Genomic DNA, 22,296 nt, shown 5'->3' with positions numbered 1-22,296 from the left:
GATGGCCGCGGGCCCCCCCCCCGTGATGCCCGCGGGACCCCCGTGCTGCCCGCGGGGACCCCGTGATGCCCGCTGACACCCGTGATGGCCGCGGGACCCCCCCCCCGTGATGGCCGCGGCGACCCCGTGGTGGCCGCGGGACCCCCGTGATGGCCGCGGGGACCCCGTGATGCCCGCTGACCCCCGTGCTGCCCGCGGGGCCCCGTGATGGCCGCGGGGACCCCGTGATGCCCGCTGACCCCCGTGATGGCCGGGTTACCCCCATGCTGCCCGCGGGGCCCCTGTGATGCCCGCGGGGCCCCCGTGATTGCTGTCAGGACCCCTGTCCTGGGCGCCAGGCCAAAGTCCCACCGCCAGACCCCAGCTGGCGAGAAACTAGCTGAAGATCCTAAAACTAGTGTCCCCGAGCAGCATGTAGAAGGCGGCTTCAGAGACAGACTGAATGCCAGAAACAAAGAACAAAAGGCAGATCGTCCTTTAAAAAGTGCTCTTTGTGAGGTGGGAACAAGAACACAGGACAACAGCGAAACAACTGGACGTTGGGCTTGAACTCGGGGCCTGGGCACTGCCTCTGAGATACTGATGTCTCATATCTACACACTTTTATCTCCAATTAACCACCAGAAAACCAGCAGTGGAGCTGCAGCTCAAGTTGGGAGAGCTCAAGCCTTGAGCAAAAAGAGCTCAGGGCATCAGTATCTCAGAGATGCTGTCTGGTTTTGTAGGTCTGGGACAGAACCTAGGAAATCATTGTCTTTTAAAAGGGCCCTAGATGACCCAAGACACAGCCATAACTGCCTGCTGTTTAGAGATAAGGAGTAGACAGGCTGCTCTTGCATGGAACATCAGCGCACTGGTGAAGGTTAGCTGGAAAGGAAACCCGCCACATGGCTCAGACAGAAAGGAGTTTATTGGGGGGAGAGCAAACTGCCAGCCCACACAAGATGGAGGCAGGAGGAGACAGAGGGGAAGGAAGAAGAGAAAAAGAGAAAAGGAGAGAAAGGGAGCAAGAGAGAAGGAAAGCGAGCAAGGGGCGGGGGGACTCGTGTGGAGCTGGATTATATAGGGAAAGGCGGGAGGTATGGCCAGGTGGATTGGATGTGACCTCAGAGAAGGGGGAGGTAACTACCTAGGTAAGACAGGTACTGGGCGCAGATGTAAACATCTGGGGTGGGGTGCCTTCCTGAGGGTAGATCTTACAAATGGCAACTGCAGCACACTTGCCTACTGCATTCTGACTTTGTGAATTGTGTAGTTCAAACACTTTATATGGGGGCTGGGAATGTGGCCTCGTATACATGAAGCCCTGGGTTTGATTCCCCAGCACCACGCATACAGAAAACGGCCAGATGTAGCGCTATGGCTCAAGTGGCAGAGTGCTAGCTTTGAGCAAAAAGAAGCCAGGGACAGTGCTCAGGCCCTGAGTCCAAGGCCCAGGACTGGCAAACAAAACCCAAAAAACACTTTATATGAATAGCTTCACTTAGTCTTCACAGTGAGCCACCTGTGGTTAGTGAGGGATCAGAGCCTACCTTGTACCCACCACAGAGGCAGAGAGGAGAAAGGGGCAGACTTTGTACATGAACGACCCGCCCCAAAGTTATGGTCATTCACATTTTTCCTCTAGAAACAAGAAGGGAGATCAATAAAAATTTGTATCCATGGATGTGATTGTTGAGCCGTATGGTATCGTGAAACACCATTTAAACATAGAAAATAACTGGAGTTGAGTTTTGGCTGTGGCTTTCCAGCATTGTTGTACAGGTGGATGGCTGTGAATGACTGCAGTTTACTGTGGTTATTATTAAGTGGATAGACAGGGTGCATGCTGACCACTTTAGTACCGGTTACTTTTCATTTGAAATGGTAGTTACTTTTGAAGTTTTAATTTAAACGTTCTAATAAGGTGGCCTAAAGTTTTGTGAACAGCTTGGCTGCACAAGACACACACGAGTTGGAGTTCCCCGGGGCATGGGGGATGGGAGCAGCACAATAGGAAGGGGCATCTGGAGTCCTGGCTGCCGTCCAGCCTTTGTGTGTACACTTGCACACACGTGGAGGTGTACCTCAGGTTCCTTTAAAAATAGGCTTGATTGTAAGTAGATTGTGAACCTGAGCTCAACCAACCAATTTGAGCAAAGGGGCCGGGCCTGCTGCCAGGGATAAACAGGGGAGCAGCCTGCTTGCCCTCTGTGCTTGCTTGCCACCTTTCAATTTTGCCTTGCTGAGACAATTACTTTTCATGTCCATCGTTGTGACTCCAGTGGTTCTTGGAGAGGACATTTATAACACAAGTTAATAAAGACAAAGGAAAAAATGCACTTGAAAAAAACTTCCGAGAAGTTTCCACCCAAACAAGTAGACTTGTGCGACCAAGTAATGAACTGCTGCCAGCAGAGGGCGCCCATGGCTTAGTTTACAAGATTGAGTTTTATTGGTGAATAACATGTTTACCAATAGAAATGTTGGGGCTCAGTCCTTGGCTACAAAGACATTCCACTGGAAATCTTTTCATGTGCACATTCCTGCGGCTTCTTTCTGCTCTTTCAGCGGACAGTGGACAGTAGAATGGGGCAGACACCTACCTCAAACAGTGAACTGGGTCGCGTACGTGTGTGGGGTGTGTGTGAAGTCATGGATGGAGAACCCAGAGGATGGGCCAGTTTTTGTGCCAAGTGCACTATGTTGTTTGTTTGTGTGGTTTTTCTGAAATCGCACTTCTGAAATCACTTAGCATCACCAATGATGACAGTTAAATTTCCCAGAAATCAGGATATTGCAGGCAGCGTGCCATTACGAGCCCCTGGGGGGGAAAAACCTAGAGTCTCTGGACATCTTTCTGTTGTACTGTTCATCTTAACTATGAACAGATTCCAACCCAGTGTTCTTCCTATATCCAACTTGTGGGAATATTCAAAGTAGACCCCAGGGATGACAGTGGAGAGGATTTAGGCTGTCAGATGCCAGTGTAACTAGCTGTCTTTTCCAGTAATCCTTTTTGGAAGACAGTCTTGTGAATTAGAATTCTACATGGCTCCCAATAGCTACCAGCATTAATTTTCCATCTTCATCCAATAAACACAGGCAGTAAAGCCAAACTATAGTGTCACTTGTTCCTATTTTCATTTCCCAAATAATTGAAAATTGTTAAGAGAATTTCCAACCATAAAGTTGAAATGATTTATTTATCCGAACTTAGTGTTATCCACCAGCCATTTTCAAATTTATTTCCAAATTTTAATGACAACTGTACATTTTCCATTCCCTCCTAATTTTGACAGTATATTCTAGCCCAGATGTTTTGTGGGTTGGTAATTTCCTCTTTCACCAAAATCATCAAACTTTAGAGACATTATTATATGTTAAGGAATTACGTGTGGTATAAATTTAAAGAAAAATTAAAGTGATTTCCAAAATTTTTCTTAGATTTTTTTTTTTTTTGGCCAGTCCTGCGCTTTGGACTCAGGGCCTGAGCACCGTCCCTGGCTTCTTTATCTCAAGGCTAGCACTCTGCCACTTGAGCCACAGCACCACGTCTGGCTTTTTCTATACGTGTGGTGCTGGGCATCGAACCCAGGGCTTCATGTGGGCAAGGCAAGCTCTCTACCACTCGGCCACATTCCCGCCCCGTTCTTGGAATTTTTGATGGTCTCCCAAGGAAGTCAAACAGCATTAGCAGTGCTCCCAAGACACTTGCTGTTGGTGTGTCGCAGGCAAGTCATGAGTGCCAGCGTCTCCCGCACCGAGGTGGCGTCGGGGGTAGAGGAGCACAGCCCTCTGGGCACAGCGTGGGCCGGGCCACACAGGGGCACATCGTACGGACCAGGGCAGCGGCGCCCAGGCTCCATTGCTTAGGAGCCATGTGACCCAGGGCAAGTTGCTTAACTTCTCTGGGCCTTTATTTCCTCCTGTGTGAAGTGGGGTGACAGGGAACGTTTCTAGGCTCAAAGGGATGTGAAGGTGGAATGAATAATCATTGGCAAAGCACCCAGAAAAATGTCCGCTCTATGAGTGCTAACTGAGCACGTTATTGTGCTGCCTTCTCGTTAGCACAGCCTCGTGGTGTGTTCTGTAAGTCGGAACTGCCGAGCAAGCCCTTCCCACTTACATTTTGCACTGGACATGTGTGTGCTTTTTTAACCCCCCGCTGGTTCTGAGGCGTGAGCTCTGGGCCTATGCGCTGTCCCTGAACTTTCGCACTCAAGGCTAGCGCTCTACCACTTGAGCCACAGCTCAAGTGGCTTTTGTTGTTGTTTAGTGGAGATAAGAGTTTCGTGGACTTTCCTGCCCAGATTGGCTTTGAACCATGGTCTTCGGATCTGAGTCTACTGAGGAGCTAGGATTACAGGTGTGAGCCAGTGGCCCCCAGCTCGGACCTGTGAATTCTGAAGCGGGCCCTGCCCTTGAGGCAGTGGATTGCTGTGGCTTTGGACACGAGGGCTGCCACCAGCAGGCTATGAGCGCCCACAAGGTTCTTGGAGAATGAAACGAGATCACGTGCAAGTGGGAACTAGCTCCTGGTAAGTCTCTACAAATGGTACGTAGTTACCCTTGATATTCTTTTTATTTATTTATTTATTTTGCCAGTCCTGGGCCTTGAACTCAGGGTCTGAGCACTGTCCCTGGCTTCTTTTTGATCAAGGCTAGCACTCTGCCCCTTGAGCCAGAGTGCCACTTCTGACTGTTTTCTCTATATGTGGTGCTGAGGAATCGAACCCAGGGCTTCACGTATATGAAGCAAGCACTCTTGTCACTAGGCCACATTCCCAGCCCCACCCTTGATCTTCGTAATGCAACGCAACAATCCTTTGCTTCTAAACATTCCTAGTCCTGCTTAAAACTAAAACTCCTTAAAGCTTAGGATAAAATCAGAAAACTCACTCTAAAAAAACTAAAATAGATTTAGAGGAGCAAAAGATATCTTACAGTAATTAAAACGAGACCTCTGTAACCAGTCCTCCCCCTCCCTCCTCCCAGGTAAAAGTGCAAATTCCATCCCCCACTACCACACATTATGTATTCTCTAATGTGAACCCCCAGCTCTGGAGGGTCACAGAGGTGAGCCCATGGGCGAGGCGTGGACGAGGCTCACCCTGAGAGACCCCCTGCGTGAGCCGGGATTGCGGGCACGCTGTAAGCATCAACACTGAAGATGTCCCGAGTTCTCTAGACCTAGACACCCAAGGAGCCAGGGACTTCAATGTGGGCAATAATGCTCATCACCCTGAGAGAAATCTCAATATTACCAATAAAAAGGATGCTCAAATGGAAGTAAAGCGTGCACTAAAGGCTCCCTCATCTCCCATGTGTGTTCACGCCGGATTTCACTCGTGTTGCGATGAAGTGGTGGGCTGGGCCTGGCGCTGTGAAGGCCACGCAGTGCAGCAGGAACCTGGGCACTGAATTCCCCTGTGACTCCACAAATGGTGATCATGATTTTTTTGCTACTAAGAAGATACTTAGACCTTGTGTTCGTTGTGCTGTAGAAAGTAAGGAAAACATTTCATAGTCTTTTATGGCACAAAATATTTATTTTTTGAAAGAAAATTTAAAAGTCAAAATCAAATACATCATTTTAGCTTAATCTATCACAAAATAAAACTCAGTCTCAGCAGAGGATAAAATAAAACCTCCTGGAGAAAATATTAGAGCATTTTAATAGAACATTTGGTTTGGCAAAACATAATTAATGGAAATCATTTTGTTTATAGAATCAAGATTATATATTCTTTCTACAGTGTCTTTACCAATTAAAGCAGGCTGATGAAATCTTGCAGCAGTGACAAATTCTTCCAGCACTCATTTATAGCCATCCTCCGAATTTCAGTTTGTTGGGCAAGTATACTCTGGAAAGATAATCTGATGACAGGAAGGTCAAAGCTTGGATTTCTGCCTTCATGTTCAACTCTGCCATCAGTTCCATCTGCCAGTAACGCAAAACAGAGTCAGACCAGAGCGCTTTGCTCCAGTGTGCTCAGTTCATCAAATTAGACAAGGTGAAAAACCACAAGGCAATAGTCGTTAAGAGTCAGCCAGAATATTCCAGAACTTCTCTAGGTAAACATATCAGCAGAGAGAATACTTAATGTGATGTCTTGAAATGCTCAAAACGAAACTAGGAATGGTCTGGTACTTTTATGATTGTTTTCTTATTCCTTGTAATCCCATAAACTAGGATGCTGGCATTGACAAAGGGTAGGTATGCTAGCCAGATCCATCCAGTGAAACTCATCTATCAGCACTCATTCATATGACTCAATTTCAACAGTTATTTACTGCCAAACCACACTAGCATAAGTTCTTACTAACACAACATTTCAAGAATACTTTCAAAATATTACATGAATAGCCACTAGTAAAGTAAAAGATAACTGAACACCCAGTACTTGAATTTTAAAGCAAAACCCCAGTTACTTCTTTTCTCCAGAGTGGTTGGCAGTTAACATAAGGTCTCTTCAGAATACTGTTAAGTTTCAGATGATCATGCTTCGTCAGTGGGATCAAACTGTTTTTTGGTATATTTAGCCTGGAAAACAGAGGGGGGAAAATCAGTGACAGTAAGGTCTCCTTCCTTCCTTGCTTCTTTCCTTCCCTTTCTTTTTTGGTCTGAGAATGGGACACAAACTTGGTATCTGAGGCTTGTGCTCATTGACTGGTGCTCTACCACCTGAGCCATGCCTCTAGCCTCTCAAGGCATTTCTGTAACACATACATGTGTCATCTCAAGAAGCTCAGGAAAAAGACGCCCTGGAGAAAATCAGCACTGATCTTCCTCTGAAATCCACCGTATCGGGTCCCTGTGGGCTCCTGCACCAGCAAGGATTCAGGCTCATAGTGAAGGTTTGTGTTTCCATAGTAAATGAATGTAATTTGATTTTTAAAATTTCCTCGGGTTAGACTCATGGGATGCTGACAGGAGGACAGACTCTGGTTACTGAACCAATACCCACACATGCGTATCGAGTATACTGACACCAAGTCAGTGAGCAAGGCTGGGTGAGGCCCTGTGGACTTGTTGCTTCTGGAGCCATGAGCTCCAGGACATGTGGCCAGCAGCTGAGATTCATGGAGGGATGTCAGGTTCCTTTCCCCACCTACATCTCTGCCATTCATGGAGGATTGGGGAGGTAGACACTGGTCTGCTCCCTTCCTCACGAGCACAGAGACACAGACACCTAGTGAGTTTAAAATTAGAAAAAATGGAATGTAATTTGTTGGTTTTTTGGTTTGTTTTTTGCCAGTCCTGGGGCTTGAACTCAGGGCCTGGGCACTGTCCCTGGCTTCTTTATGCTCAAGGCTAGCACTCTACCACTTGAGTCACAGCGCCACTTCTGGCCTTTTCTGTTTATGGGATGCTGAGGAATAGAACCCAGGGCTTCATGCATGCTAGGCAAGCACTCTACCACTAAGCCATATTCCAAGCCTGGAAGTAAATTTTATCTTGGTTTGTGCTTTAAAAATAGAACATGAAGCTGGGTGCTGGTGGCTCACGCCTGTAAGCCTACCTATTAAAGAGGCTAAGATCTGAGGATTGCGGTTTGAAGCCAGTCTGGGCAGGAAAGTCAGAGACTCTTATCTCCAATAAACTAACCCTCACCCCCCCAACACACACACAAAGGCCAGAAGTGAGCTGTAGTTCAAGTAGTAGAGTACTAGCCTTGAGCAACACACGCACACTAAACCACAAGAGATCTAGGACTTGTGACATCATGCCCTCTTGAAGTCACCCATCCTACATTTCCTGGGGGAGTTCTATTTCCAGCCTTTTTCAATGTCCCTGTGATGGGATGAGGGACAGTGTGACTGAAAGGAGGCCCAGAACCCTCTGGCAGCAAATTTGTGTGGCTGTCAGTGTTTCTCTTGATGGGATGTTTTTTTCGGGTACTTTGAGGGTGTTGCTGGAACTTACGTAACACAGCTATTTCTCCAGATCTTCTACCTTAACATGGATCAGACCACTTGTCCTGAATGTGGGTCAGAAATGGTCTTCACCACCATGACACACTCAGTACTTTGGCTAAAACCTTAATTAATGGGATGTAAAAACCCCAAATCTAAGGACACATTTCCTCCTGAGCTCTCATTTTGTGCATTCCAGCTTTAGGAAGTTAGGACCTGAAACTGGAGATCACACACTGATTAAAGAAATCTTACTAGCAAATCAAAACAAGACACCGCCTTACATTTCACATTAGCAGAGAGGAGACGGGGCTACTCCTCTTCAGAAGCCAATGAAGCCGATAGGCCTCTAGAGGCTGGGAATGTGGATTCTGACCTGGCAGTTCTCAGACTAAGACTCAGGGGATGAACAGTGAGTACAGAAACAGCCATGTCTGGTGGGGAGGACCAGCTACACAAACAGGTGTGACAGTGGTCAGTTCAGTTGGTACTTAGCCATAGGAGACATTAAGGTGAAATGATACAGAGAGGAACAGAAGAATAACCACATGCTGTCAGGTGACACAAAGCAGATGAGAAAGTAACAGCTGGGTGAGACCACACCTTTGTGAAAACAGGAAATGATGGGAGAGAGCAAAGCAGCTCAGCTCCCGGTGATTTTCTTGTTGCTACATATGGATATGTTTCCCATAATGAGAGTAGATATTAAATTTGCCACACTTGACCTCCAAACTAGACTCATCATCAAATTTGATTTTTTATGAAGTTAAATTTTTAATGTGTGATAAAATTGTATCGTATGGGGAATGGTGTTGTCATGATTACTATTTACTTAGAGTCCATTAGTTTAGGTATAAAAAATTAACAAAATGTTTTAATCATGGGAGTTAGAAAAAAACACTTCACAGCTTGCTGAAAGCACAATTAACCAAACTCACCAAACGTATTTTAGTGGTAGAAATAGAAACTCTGGTCAATTTAGCATATAATTATATAATCCTGGTTCATATCAATAAAAAAATTATGCACTTCTCTTTACAGTGATGATCAGGCTTATTGTTATGAACCCCAGTGAATCACCATTTCAAATGCCCCAGTTCTGCTACCCTACCTGACCTTTTAATATCAGAAGGGAGGAGACCAAGCCATCTAATAGCAGGCACTGTGAGATTGGGGGCTTCAAAGGACATGGACTGAAATAAAGAGCAAATGTACATTAGGTGAGGTATTGAAACTTGTAGAAAACCCAACAATACTGTGTTTACAACCAAATTCTAATAAGGAGGACCAAGTGTTAACCTGTATTCATTTCCTATGAAGCAAACAGCAAATGACCACTCAGATCACTGCTGTAATCATGCCATCCCTCCCACTCTTTCACCAGCTGTGAACGTGGCCAGGCCTCAGAGTCACAGGGAGACTCGGATTCAGCAGGTCTGGATGGGAACAGCGATTTGCTTTTCTGACAAGTTCTCAAGGGATGCTGAAGCCACTGGCCTGAGCCCACACTTTGAGAGCCACTGCCATGAGCACTGCACAGTCTAGTAGGTAAAATCCAGCAGTATTTTTCCTTCTCTGTGGTGGGAGAAAAGGCGAGGTCCGAATTCAAGGCCACCTGTAACACTCAGAGCATGTTTGGTGGAGAAGGTCGTGGGCCTGCAATGCTGCAGGAATCTGGGAGATGCAGGAAGACAGTGTGGCTGAGAGTGGGTCTCTACTGTCTAGTCACACTGGTGAGGTTTGGAGCTGGCTTCAGAGCCACGGAAGCACAGATTGACACTCACATAGGACACTGGTTCCCTGAGGATTTGTGTGTGTGTGGGGGGGGGGAAGTTAGCTTATTAGAGAGTGATAAGTAAATGGGAAAGACATTAGTGAATGTAAAATATCTAAGTAATGAAAAAATGAGAACTACTTTTTTATACTTACCATGGATCCATATTTATAGATGCACATTATTTCTATGCCTGTTTAAAAAAAAGGTCTACTTTAGAATTAGCTTATGTACTACAGATTAGATCATTTGCACTCTCTAACTTTAGCATCTATAATCTTTATTTGTGTAGACATTACCGACGGAAAAACATAGGGCTCTCAGTTAATATGTGAACATAACCATAAATTATCTTAAATAATCAGCCTTTAATTGAGTGGAATAATATTCTATAACAGGTAGAAGTAGGGTTGCACTGTGAGTATTGTGGTGGTGGTCTGGGGCTGTGTTACCATGGGGGTCAGCATCAACCAGCGTGAGCATAGGAATGTGAAACGTGTCCCACAGTTTCTTCACTAGGAGTCTCGTGTTCAGATCAGGAATGCCTTTGCCCTACAAGCAACAGAGGAATCGTGTGTGGAAATACCGCCACCAAAACTAAGAGTAAGGGTGCTGCACCTGCACCAACCCTGGCTGTGTGCACATGTACTCAGACAAGGGCTGAGGGCGGCAGGCAGAGGGGCGGGTGGCGGCATCCTCTCCCTCTAGAATTTTCTTTTTTTATAGCCACCTCTATGTCTTCTCTTCATTCAAATGCACCAGGAGCCAGGCCTCTGAGCCAGCGCTGGATGCTATTCAAAGGCCCGGGCTATCCCAGGGTGGTAGCTCTTGTCTGTCAGTAGTTGTGCAGCCCTGGTTAGTTAGGGGGTGAAAGCGGACAATACTGGCTACGGCCCACCACGGGACACAACCACAGAGCCGCCATCCACTTCAAGGGCCCAGCCCCCGCCTCTGCTTCCAGGCTCTCAGCCTGCATTTCCCTTTGGACTCGGGGCGCTAGGAGTTCCTGCTGAGCACCAGGTTCACATGGGTAAGAACACACTCAGAACTTCCTCCCAGGAAGAGCTGTGTGCACCTGCTGCTGGCCCCATGGCCATGGGGCACAACACATAGGGCCATGCTGACTGACTTGCTTCTCACATTGGGGCCATACCCTTACGATGCATTCTCGATTCTCTCCTTTCTCAGAACTATCCCCTTCTTGTGGGACAGAGTGCCTGCACCTCCTGCCAGGCCCTTGCTCATCGGGTCCCTTTCCTGCCTCGACAGCTCAGAAGCCTCCATGGGCACCTGCTATTTCTGCAGAGGTCAGGTGTGCCTGGGGACCACCCAACACCTGCTCCCTCTCCAGACTGTTCTCCTGGCTGCGCCCACAGTGCCACACTTCCTGTTCATCTCATAAACCAGTGGAATTTTAAGTAGAAGAGCTTTGCTTCTTCAAAGACCTAGGCGTTAGCACAGCTGCATCAAAGCAAAAGGCTGCGCCAAGAGCATGAAAGGGTGGAGCCTGGCCGCACTCTGGCTCTGTGGAGGCGAGCACGCCCTAAGCTCCCTCCCCTGGCCTCCCCCTCCTCTCCTCTGGCAGGATCATTGATAACCCAGCTTTATGGGCTTCTCCCACCTCATCCAGTAGCCCTGTAGTGGGCCACGGAAGGGGACAGTCTAAGGGGCCAACAAGCGGGCCCCCCGCAGACACAGAACCTGCAGCGCCTTGGTCTGGGCTCACAGCCTGCAGAACTGTGAGCAGTAACTGTTCCTCATTTGCAGAGCAATCCAGTCTGCAGGGTTGCAGCGGGAGAGGCGGCTGGGACACGGCCTTTGCCCAGCCATGCGGCAATTCCAATCCAATCCTCCCGGCTGCAGGAGTCACACATGTGCTTTCATGTTTTTTGCTCATTTTTGCACACATGTTTTTAAAGGCAAGCTCCTCTGATGAGTTAATGAAGTTACCTGTGAAGGAAGAACAGGAAGAAGCCCCAGGGTTAAGAAGCGGGGGTGGGGGGGTGGGGGTGGGTGGAGGGAGACACCAGGGGCCCAGGGAAAGTCCCCTGCTATCAGAAAATCATGGGAATTTAAAAAGCAGGTCCCAGGCCAGGCCCCAGAGGATCACACCTGTAATCTTAGCTACTCAGGACACTGAGATCTGAGGACAATGATTCACAGCCAGATCCCAGGCCCGAAGGCTGGTGAGAGGCTTATCTTTACTTAACCACCAATAAAGCCAAAGTGGAGCCATGGCGCAAGTTATAGAGCGCTAGCCTTGAGCAATAAAGCTCCGGAACAGCACCCAGGTGCTGAGTTCAAACCCCACGTCTGGCATGGAAAATAAAAAATAAATCAGGAGCCGAGTGCTGGTGGCTCACACCTATAATCCCAGCTACTCAGGAGGCTGAGATTGGAGGATCTTGGTTCAGAGCCAGCCTAGGCAGGAAAGTATCTGAGACTCTTAATCTTCAATTAATCACCTAAAAATTGGAAGTGGAGCCAAGGCTCAAAGTGGCAGAGCGCTAGCCTTGAACAAAAAAACTTACGGACAGCGCCCAGGCCCTGAATTCAAGCCCCATGACCGACAAAAATCAATCGATTGGATTGATCAGGGCCCTGGTCTCAGTTTCAGTCAGATTTGGGAAGGTTTGCTGAACACCCTGGACATTCCTGTTCTTCAACACCAAGTGATGCGCATACCCAAACCAGGATGTTGCCCAAGGCGCCGGTGATGTCATACACAGCCCAGCCGCCACCAGAGTGGCCTGTTAGCTGTGGGCACAAAGGGAGACGGGTACGCTACCGTGACCATGATGCATGGAGACAGTTTACTGCAAAAGTTGTCATCAAGGAGCCGTTGAAATGTTGCATCTTTTTCTACAATTAACAGAAACTTCGCGTCCGTAATTAGATCTGTCAAGCTAAGGCTGAAACACTGAAGGCGGAGTATTTCAGTCTCATACCCAGCAATATCAATGCTGGATACATAGATTCAAAAGCAGCTATAGAGAAAATATTTTCATTTCATCTTAAAACATATAAACATATCTCTTTAGTCATCTGTCTCTTCTACCTTATGGTGAGCTCCTGAGAGGTGTGAAGAAGGGCCCATGTGTTCATCTTGATGGCCCCGGGGAGTAACTTGTTCCTTACTTGTTAGGAAGGCCTGGTTTGTCAAAGGGGCAGAGGAGCATTCCAGAAGTCTACATGGTTTTCCCACTTAAAGGATACTCCGAATTCCTTGAATATTAGATGGGACAGCAGTGGCCTAAGTTTAAAAAATTGACAACTTTTACTTCCAATACAAAACAAGTATAAACTCCATTATTAAAATTTATTTAAAAAATTGTTTTCATTTGTCTGTGCTAGCAGCAGGAACTAGATCTACCCCTCATAAGAGAACACACACACACACACACACACACACACACACACACACACACACAGCTCCCAGCATTTCCGGAAGCTTTGTAGGTAGGTGGCTTAAGCAGCAAAAGTGCAGAAGGGGAGTGAGCATGGCGACGCAGACCTCACGGAGGTTCCTTTCCCCTGCGCATCCTCTCTGTGACCCTAGAGGTTAGTGCTGCCGACTCTCTCAGCATCAGAACCCAGCCAGAGTTTCCGTTAAATGTGTAAGTTTCAGAACCTGGCATTTTTGCAGAGAGGACATAGTAATCTTTCTGAAGCAGTCTTGCCACAGGCATTCGGCCTGAGAGGAAGAGTCCCTTTTTGAAGGGAATGTGTCCTTTTATTTTAATATGACTACTGGCATATTTTTCAATGATGTGACTGATACATAACCCTGTAGAGTGATTGCCTACTCGTCCTTCAGTTATATTTTAAAATCTTAAGGTCCAAGGTACGTCACAAACAAATAAGATGCATTTCTAATGGGAGGGGAGGGTGGGGACCGAGGTGTGAGATGGGAAAGCTGCTCACCGTGGCACCACAAGAGCAGTTCACCCTGGTGCCATCTTCCTCCATGTACCTTAAATTGCCAGCAATTAGCCCTTTGGACGTGGACAGCTGGAAGAATAAGGACAATTACTGAGAGTGTTTCCTCTAAGATTGTGCTCCTAAATACCCTGTTCACGCCCACCTGCGGAATCACTTGTGTTTTAGCTCCGACTGGAAGTTATTTATATTTTTGGTTGGTTGCGGGGCTTGAACTCTGGGCCTGGACACTGTCCCTGAGCTAATCACCTCAAGGCTAGTGTTCTACTACATGAGCCACAGTGCCCCTTCCGGTTTTCTGGTAGTTAACTGGAGATAAGAGTCTCATGGACTCTCCTGCCCAGGCTGGCTTTGAACCATGATCTTCAGATCTCAGCCTCCTGAGTAGCTAGGACTACAGGCGTGAGCCACCAGTGCCCAGCTTAGACTGGAATTTAGAGATGCAGGAGCAACTAAATCAGTACTTGCACATACAGTATGGAATTTTTGTTAATCCACCTGTTTGGATCCATTTATCCAAAGGTATAGTGGCAACAGATTATTTAAGTTTATGAGCAAAGATATAAAGTTAAAATGTCACGTTCACATGAAAAGGCAAAAGTTTCTTTTATTTATCTCAGTTTGAATACACATTTTGTTTTAGAGAAATACTTTGCTCGAAGTACTACTTACAATGTGCAGACTCCTCCTTGGCACCTTTAACATACATGAGATGTCATCTATAATGTTGTCTACGGTTGTCTGGTTACCAAAGAGTTGGCTGTCAGTATAGTATATGTCTCTATGAAGATTTAAAATACGTGTTTTAATTAATTATGACAAGTACCACAGTGTATTTGAAGAAAGGGCCAACCAAATGAAACACAACATGTATGGAAAGTAACTTACTTCCCCAAATCTAATCTTACATGACTTTTTCTAAAACATACAATGAAAGTTAATCCAACTAAATTTCACAGTTTAAAGGTGGATTTCCAGAACAAATATATTTACCTTTTAGTTGCATAAGTGTTGCTCTGCACTAATTTATAAATCATGGACAATATTTTAAGAATTAGAGCTGGAAAATAAAACAAACAATTCATTTTCATTCCCCCTAATAATCCAAAAGATACTGCTCTTAAAATTTTTAACTGTCTCCAATTATGGTCCATAACACCTTAAAAATGATCTTCCCAGAAGAGACGGATTAAATACAGAATCACTTGCTTGAAGAATCTGCTTAAGCTAACTATTCTATGACCAGCAAAGCAGAGAGAATAATTTCCCACTACATAATAACAATAACAATAATAATTTCCTTGGGAAATATATTTACTTAGGAATGGAACAATGGAATCTACTGCCATTATTATTATTATTATTATTATTATTTTGGCCAGTCCTGGGCCTTGAACTCAGGGCCTGAGCACTGTCCCTGGCTTCCTTTTGCTCAAGGCTAGCACTCTGCCACTTGAGCCACAGCACCACATCTGGCCGTTTTCTATATATGTGGTGCAGGGGAATTGAACCCAGGGCTTCATGTATAGGAGGCAAGCTCTCTTGTCACTAGGGCATATCCCCAGCCCCTGCCATTATTATTGACAATGCAAAAGTCTAGACAATTATCTTTTTTTTTTTTTTTTTTGGCCAGTCCTGGGCCTTGGACTCAGGGCCTGAGCACTGTCCCTGGCTTCTTCCCGCTCAAGGCTAGCACTCTGCCACTTGAGCCACAGCGCCGCTTCTGGCCGTTTTCTGTATATGTGGTGCTGGGGAATCGAACCCAGGGCCTCATGTATATGAGGCAGGCACTCTTGCCACTAGGCTATATCCCCAGCCCCTAGACAATTATCTTAAAGTGATCTATTAAAGAAGTAAAATTACTGAACTTGGAACCGCTAAAATCTAGAATAAGTCTACATTTTTTATTCTTCTTTATTACAGAATGTTAAGAAAGATTTACCAAATTTTTGAACTGATTTTGGTGAGTCACTTTTGATTTTCCTTGTGGCGCAATGAGGTACCATCTGAAGACCCACAGCATCTTCAAACCTGTTTTGTTTAGAGCAAAGGAATAAAATGAAAATGGCTTTGCCTCTGGGCACATACTACACAACACATTCTCCTCTGCATGGTGTGTAAACACCACTGAAGCTTTAGAGACACCTGGCTTGTAGCTTCCTCACAGGGGGCCATTAGATGACTAGCTTTACATCTCTCAGGTAACTAGGATATGGTATCTAAGCTAAATACGTTTGAGTATGGGGGCTATGTCTACCTTATTGCAAAGATAGCGTATTTGGAATGATTTGTGTATTTCATAGTTACCTACTTAATAATTTGACTCAATTTAATAATAATAAATGTTGGGGCTGGGGATATGGCCTAGTGGCAAGAGAGCTTGCCTCGTATACATGAGGCCCTGGGTTCAATTCCCCAGCACCACATATACAGGAAACGGCCAGAAGTGGCGCTGTGGCTCAAGTGGTAGAGTGCTAGCTTTGAGCAAAAGGAAGCCAGGGACAGTGCTCAGGCCCTGAGTTCAAGGCCCAGGACTGGCCAAAAAAATAAATAATAATAATAATAAATATTGAGATACTTTATTTCTAGCAAAATGGCATCCCATGAAATAACCACTGGTATTAGATTATTACCTGGACTCCCCCCCCCCAAACCTCTCCTGTAGGTGGGAGAAGACACCAGGCAAAGACCCCAGGTGTCAGCTGCTTTAAGTTAGATGAAATCCATCTTTCACCATGACACGGGAGTACCCAGTTTGTATTAACTATATTGAGGATAAAGCAATACTCAGTGACTAAGGAGCCATGATATTCTTTTCATTGTTTCTGTCACTGTTACAAACTGTAAGCTTCATCCCTGTTCTGTTTTTCGTCTTTCCACAGGCTGAAAGCCAAATGGTGTCATTAGGTTTGAGGACGTGGCTGTGGGCCAAGTAGGGGCTGATGCTCAGGACAGTGCCCGGTGGTCTCCCACGCAGGACACTTTCCCTTCAGCCTGTGGATCAGGGCGGTGGGAGCTGCCCTGAGCAGTGGGTTACTTTTGCAGCTGAGGTGACTATTCCGCAGTGTGAAGAACTCAGAGCCTTCTTTTAGCATTTGGGTTCTAACCTCTTGCAATGTTCCCTTTGTTGTTGGTTTTTGTTGGTAACCTTTTCATTGGCACTATATATATATAATAAATGTATAAAATATATATTAAAATATATAATATACATTATAATATACTATCAATAAATACATATTGTACACACCTATATGTATGTATACATATATACACATACACATATATACACATACATATATATGTATGTATTTGGTTGGTTGTGGGGCTTGAACTCTGGGCCTGGGCGCTATCCATGTGCTCCCACTTTGAGCTTCACTGCCACTTCCAGTTTTCTGGTGGTTAATTGTAGATAAGTCTTATGAACTTTTCTGCAGAGGCTGGCTTTAAACCTTGACTTCAGACTCCTGAGTAGCTAGAATTATAGGTGTGAGCCACTAGCGCCTGGCTGTATTTTTCCTTCCTACTTTTAGTTAGCACAACTTCCCGTATGGTATGTATTTTGTAAACTTCCTACATTTTTCTGTTTTAGCATGGCAAAGTCCATAGAAAGCACAAAATGTGATTCGACCTCTAACTCAACATTGATCGACAATGCAGGCAAAAACAAAGCAGCAAAATGCCCACTTTATATTCTCCCAGGTGGCTCTGTTGTCTATTGTGAAGGCAGGTGCTTCATTTCTGGCCAGGCTTGTGATTATATCTTGGATGGTATGTTCTATAGATTCAAGAACCTCAGAACTGGAACAAAAAACAAACCAAGATTTGATTTTAATGACGCACTATGCTTTACAACATAAAACATTTCCCCAGTTCAGTACTAAAATTGCTTTTTTTCCTTCTCATTTTCCCTCCATCCCTTCCTTCTTTTCTTTCTTTCTTTTTTTTCTCTCTCTCCTTCCCTCCCTCCCTCCCTCCCTCCTTTCCTTCCTCTCTTTCTTTCTTTTCTGGATAGAGACTCTCCTTGTAGCCCACACTAGCCTAGAACTTAAGATTGTCCAGCTTCAGCTTCTGAGGTGCTAGGATTACAACTATATACTACCAAACCTGGCTTCTCATTAGGGTGTGTGGTGGTGGTGGTGGTGGTGGTGGTGGTGGTGGTGGTGGTGTGTGTGGGGGGGGTCCTGGGGCTTGAACTCAAGAACTGGCCATTGCCCTTGACCTTTACTACTCAAGGATGGCACTCTACCACTTGAGCCACAACTCCACATCTAGCTTTTGGTGGCTAGCTGGAGATAAAAGTCTTATCAACTTTCCTGCCCAGCTGGCTCCAAACTATGATCCTCTGATCTCAGCAACCAGAGTAGCTAAGATTACCAGCACCAGGCTCACTGGTTATTCTTAATCCATGTGAATAATGATCTCTCCCACTAAATCCTAACCTCGACACTGCCCTAAAACAACCATATTTACGGTAGTTGCTTACAAAGCAATTTTTTTCTTAGATTACCATTTGAAGTAAATCTTTCCTTTTTGCATTCATTAGTTAATATAACTTGCAAGCATATTTTATCTAGTCATACTAACCCACTTTAATCTAGCTGAAGTTAAATACAGATGTACTGTCTTGAAATACTAGTGACTGGTGATTTAACTGGAAAGTACAAGTCATTGCTTTCAAACCCCAGTGCCACGAGAAAAAGATACATGGCTTTGAATTTCTCTCCCAAAAATGTGATATAAAAAAATTCCAAAAGAAACTGTTCTTGTAGCACACTGCCCCATCTAATCTCGAGCTTTAGAATCGGCCCCTTTTGAATTTTGTGACTCAAAAAGAAAGAAGTTTATCAACACGGAAGAATAAATGTGAATTCTGCACTAAGTGGTTGACTTGCCAATTCTGAGGACACTTTGCAGAAGAACATTAACACTGAGCCCAGTTTTCTGTCAGCTGACTGGTAATTTCACAAACTATCAGCTTCAAAACATGTTGTTCTGTCAGAATACTAGCATATGGTCTGATTGGGGGAACCAAATTAAATCTGGCAAATGGATGAAATTTTCAGTTTTCAGTTCTGTGGCAATTTCAGAACTTTTACTGAAAACTTATGTATTAGAAAATCAACTTTAAAACATTTAGTGTTTGCTAATATCAAGAGATTAAAAACTTACCCAACTATGCCTTTCATTTTTCCCAATTTGGAAAAAAACAAAAAAACAAAAAAACTTCAGGACAAACAGATTTAAGAGCTAAGCAAATCAATATGCCTTTGCCGGGTAACAAGGAGTACTCCCTCAAACTAAAACCTGCTGTAAAGATTTCTTTCCTTTTTTGGCCAGTCCTAGGGCTTGAACTCAGGGCTTGGGCACTGTCCAGTGAGCTCCTTTGGCTCAAGGCTAGCATTGTACTACTTGAGCCACAGCACCACTTCTGGCCTTTTCTGTTTATGTGGTACTGAGGAATCAAACTCAGGGCTTCAGGAATGGTAGGCAAGCACTCTACCATTAAGCCACATTCCTAACCCCTCTGTTGGGGTTTTGAGTAGTTGCTCTAGGCTTAAAAATAAAGACTGTAATTAGAATGGAAAACTTGGTTAATAAACTAGAAAAACAGATAAAGGAAGCAAAGCAATGGAACATTTTAACTAAATAATGAAAGAGTAAGTCTTAAGTACGTCAATATGTAAATATGTTTTCTGTAGATTCCACCTTGAGTACCAGAGTGTCCAGATGATGTTAAACAAGTTGCTCCCTTTATTTAACATGTGTGCCGATGTCCTTGCTAACTGTGAGAAAACCACTGTCACTGAGCATGGAGCCAACAACATTCCTTTCCCCACTTTACTCTCACTGAAACAGCTTGTGAAGTGTGTGTGTGTGTAGGCCAGGACTGGGACTTGAACTCAGGGCTGAGAGGTGCTTTCCCTTAGCTTTTCCACTCCAGGCTGACAGTCTACCCTTTGAGCCATAGTTCTACTTCGGGCTTTCTGTGTTTAATGGGATACGAGAGTCTCAAGAACTTTCCTGCCTGGGACGGCTTTGAACCAGGATCCTCCTGTTTTGGATCACTACAGGCGTGAGCCTCTGGGGCCTGGCACCAGGTTTAAGTTTAAAAATGTCATTTTAAAAACTTAAGGAGACGAAACAGGATAAACGTTGGCTGAGGTGTGGCTTCCAGTGAGGGCAAGGGCCTGAGTTCAAATCCCACGCCACCGAAAAAAACAAAACACAAAAACAAACAAAAACCCACACATGCATCAAAAGCAAAAACTCCAAAATATTAATTTAAAAAAAATGTTTAAAACCCAAACCACAAACTACCAAGAGTGAAGCCATACGGAGTCCCCAAACTCCCCGGGAGCCTTAGGACCAGGGGCTTCTGGAACATTCTAGAAGGCGAGGCGGGGGGGGGGGGGGGGAGGGGGCTCTTTTCAGCAGGCCCTGCAGGCGAGGCGAGGGTGTGAGGCGAGGGTGCGGGGCGCGCCCGGAAGTCCCCCCCACCTGACCCCCCGGGGGTGCGGGGCCTTCTCCTGGGGCGCCCGCCGCCCGGGCCTTTCCAGCGCCCCGCCGCGCTCCCCTACCTAGCGGCCGGGCGGGTGCCCCCGACGGGGGTCCCCCTGCCGCCCGCTCTCAGCGAGGCCAGCAGGGAGGCCCGGTGCCTGTCCAGGGCCTCGAAGAACGAGGCCTCGGGCCCCATGGGCGCAAAAGCCATGAGGGAAAATGGCGGCCGCCGGGCCTCCGCAGCCTCCAACCGGGCGTCGCCGTCGCGCGTTTCCCCCCCGCGCTGCCTTCCCGAATGCGCATGCGCACACCGGGGCCAGCGCGGGGATGCGTAGGGGCGCATGCGCCTAGCGGGCGAGCGGCCTGCTGGGCTGGCGGGGGGCGCAGCGCAGTGCGCAGGCGCAAGGCCCTCCTAGCCGCGGTCTCCGCGTCTGGGGGGAGTCGCGAGGGTCCCCGCGGGGCTCCACGCGCAAACCCTTGCGTTGAGGGCCTTACGTGATTGCTGTCACGCTACCCCCCGCCTCCTCCCCTTGCTAAGCAGCGCTGGGCACCCACAGGCCAACACCCGCATCCCTGGGGAGGCAGGTAGGTGCACCTCACCCAGACCAGCAACCTTCAGGGGCGAAACTTACAGGTGGTGGGGGACAGGGAGGCTTGGAGAGGTCAAAGGACGTGTGCAAGAAGTCTCAAGAGGACGCCCCCATTCCTGCGCTGGGCCCTTGGGGGGGGGGGGCTGCTTCTAGAGGTCTGGCTGTTAAGTGTTCGTAGGTCTCCCCGGGGGAAGAATCACCCTCCTATCTCTACATGGGGGGGGGGGGGCACACAACAGGATCCCTTCGTCCTCTCCAGAGAGGACCCACAAACAGAAGAGGACGGAAGGGAGCGGGCAGGGACACGGACACGGGGAGAAGCCCCCGTCTTGCTGGGGTTTCCACAGTCACAGACAAAAGCAGCCCCGCCCTCGAACGTCCGAGAAGCAGCCCCCGAGTCAAGCCCGGCAGCCCAGCCCCTGACGTGGGTGGAACTGAGAGGCCTGTCCTGCCCCCACCCCCCAGCCGGTGCCAGTGGCCCTGGCCCGTGCCACCTGTCTGGGCCCTCGTTCTTCAGACCAGCGGCTCCTCCCCAGGCCCTTCCTCCTCAGCCCTCTTGGGATGTTTAGAGTAGCCCCACTTGTTGCTTCCACCTCTGACCCAAGAAGCCAGGGAAAGGAGGTTAGCGAAGATGGGGGGAGGGGGGGTCCTCCCAGGGCTTTCCTTAGCAAATGCAAGTGAATTTTAAAGTACTCTGGAGATGACAGAAAAGGTAGAGAAAAAAAACAACCAACCCATAACATTTTCTTTAAAAAAATCACAAGCCAAGCGCTGTGGTTCACGCCTGCAATCCTAGAAACTCAGGAGGCTAAGATCTGAGGATCAGAGTTCAAAGTCAGCCCGGGCAGGAAAACCCATGAGACTTATCTCTCCAGTTAACCACCACAAAGGCTGGAAATGGGGCTGTGACTGTAGTGTGCACGAAAACTCAGAGACAGTGCCCAGGCCCTGAGTTCAAGCCCCAGTACCGGCATGCGTGCGCGTGCGTGTACACACACATACATTACAAGCATCTCGGATGCTGGTGGCTCACACCTGTAATCCTAGCCACTCAGGAGGCTGAGATCTGAGGTTTGAAATTTGAAGGTAACCTGGGGAGGAAGGTTCCTGAGACTCTCATCTCCATTTAGCCAGCAAAATGCCAGAAGTGGTGTGGTTTGAGTGGTAGAGTGCCGGCCTTGAGTGAAAAAGCTAAGGGTCAGCCGTCAGGCCCTGAGTTCAAACCCCAGTACCAGAAGAAACAATCACAGGAATGATAGATGCTTCTCATAAAATCTCTACTTAGCGCAAAGCTGTGTGGTGGCACAGGATAAAGGCACAAAGGTCATGAGTTTGAGACCAGTCTGGGCTACGTGGTAAGGCCCTTCCCCTGTGAACATCTAGGCTCCCCCTTCATCGACCTCGGTTTACCCATAACTCCTTGCTCTCTGGCACTATTCCTGCCCCAGTACCTTTGCATATCCCCTTTCCTACGTAGCTCAGACCCCTTGTCCTTTCCTCTCCTTCCGCTTCCCTTCAAGTCCACTCTGGCCTTCAGGTCCCGCTGAGCGTCTTCCTGCCCCGCCTGCCCTGCCAAGCCTTGCCTCTCAGCGT

At 46.9% G+C, this 22,296-nt stretch overlaps 1 protein-coding gene across 3 annotated transcripts; it reads right to left on the bottom strand.

Annotated features, from left to right (window-relative positions):
- Nucleotides 1-5,789: 5,789 nt before the first annotated feature.
- On the bottom strand, nt 5,790-20,324 carry Spo11 (SPO11 initiator of meiotic double stranded breaks). 3 transcript variants are annotated; one of them, XM_048347510.1, is made up of 13 exons: nt 20,194-20,324; nt 17,300-17,413; nt 15,555-15,643; nt 14,606-14,672; nt 14,285-14,393; nt 13,598-13,684; nt 12,890-12,926; nt 12,462-12,571; nt 10,126-10,225; nt 9,829-9,866; nt 9,016-9,092; nt 6,415-6,526; nt 5,790-5,923 (listed from the first exon to the last, which is right to left on the bottom strand). In XM_048347510.1, exons 1-13 carry the CDS (start codon nt 20,322-20,324, stop codon nt 5,804-5,806), a joined length of 1,191 nt encoding a protein of 396 aa, XP_048203467.1. In that variant the 3' UTR covers nt 5,790-5,803. The 3 variants fall into 3 exon arrangements, with proteins under 3 accessions (XP_048203467.1, XP_048203469.1, XP_048203468.1); XM_048347512.1 differs by lacking the exon at nt 17,300-17,413 and having other exon boundaries at nt 12,462-12,557; nt 12,888-12,926; XM_048347511.1 differs by lacking the exon at nt 17,300-17,413.
- Nucleotides 20,325-22,296: the final 1,972 nt, after the last annotated feature.

The sequence above is a fragment of the Perognathus longimembris genome, chromosome 6 (genome assembly GCF_023159225.1).
Source record: "Perognathus longimembris pacificus isolate PPM17 chromosome 6, ASM2315922v1, whole genome shotgun sequence".
NCBI classification, from domain to species: Eukaryota; Metazoa; Chordata; class Mammalia; order Rodentia; family Heteromyidae; genus Perognathus; species Perognathus longimembris.
Note: the sequence above shows the minus strand (reverse complement) of the source record. Positions and strands in the feature narration are given on the sequence as shown.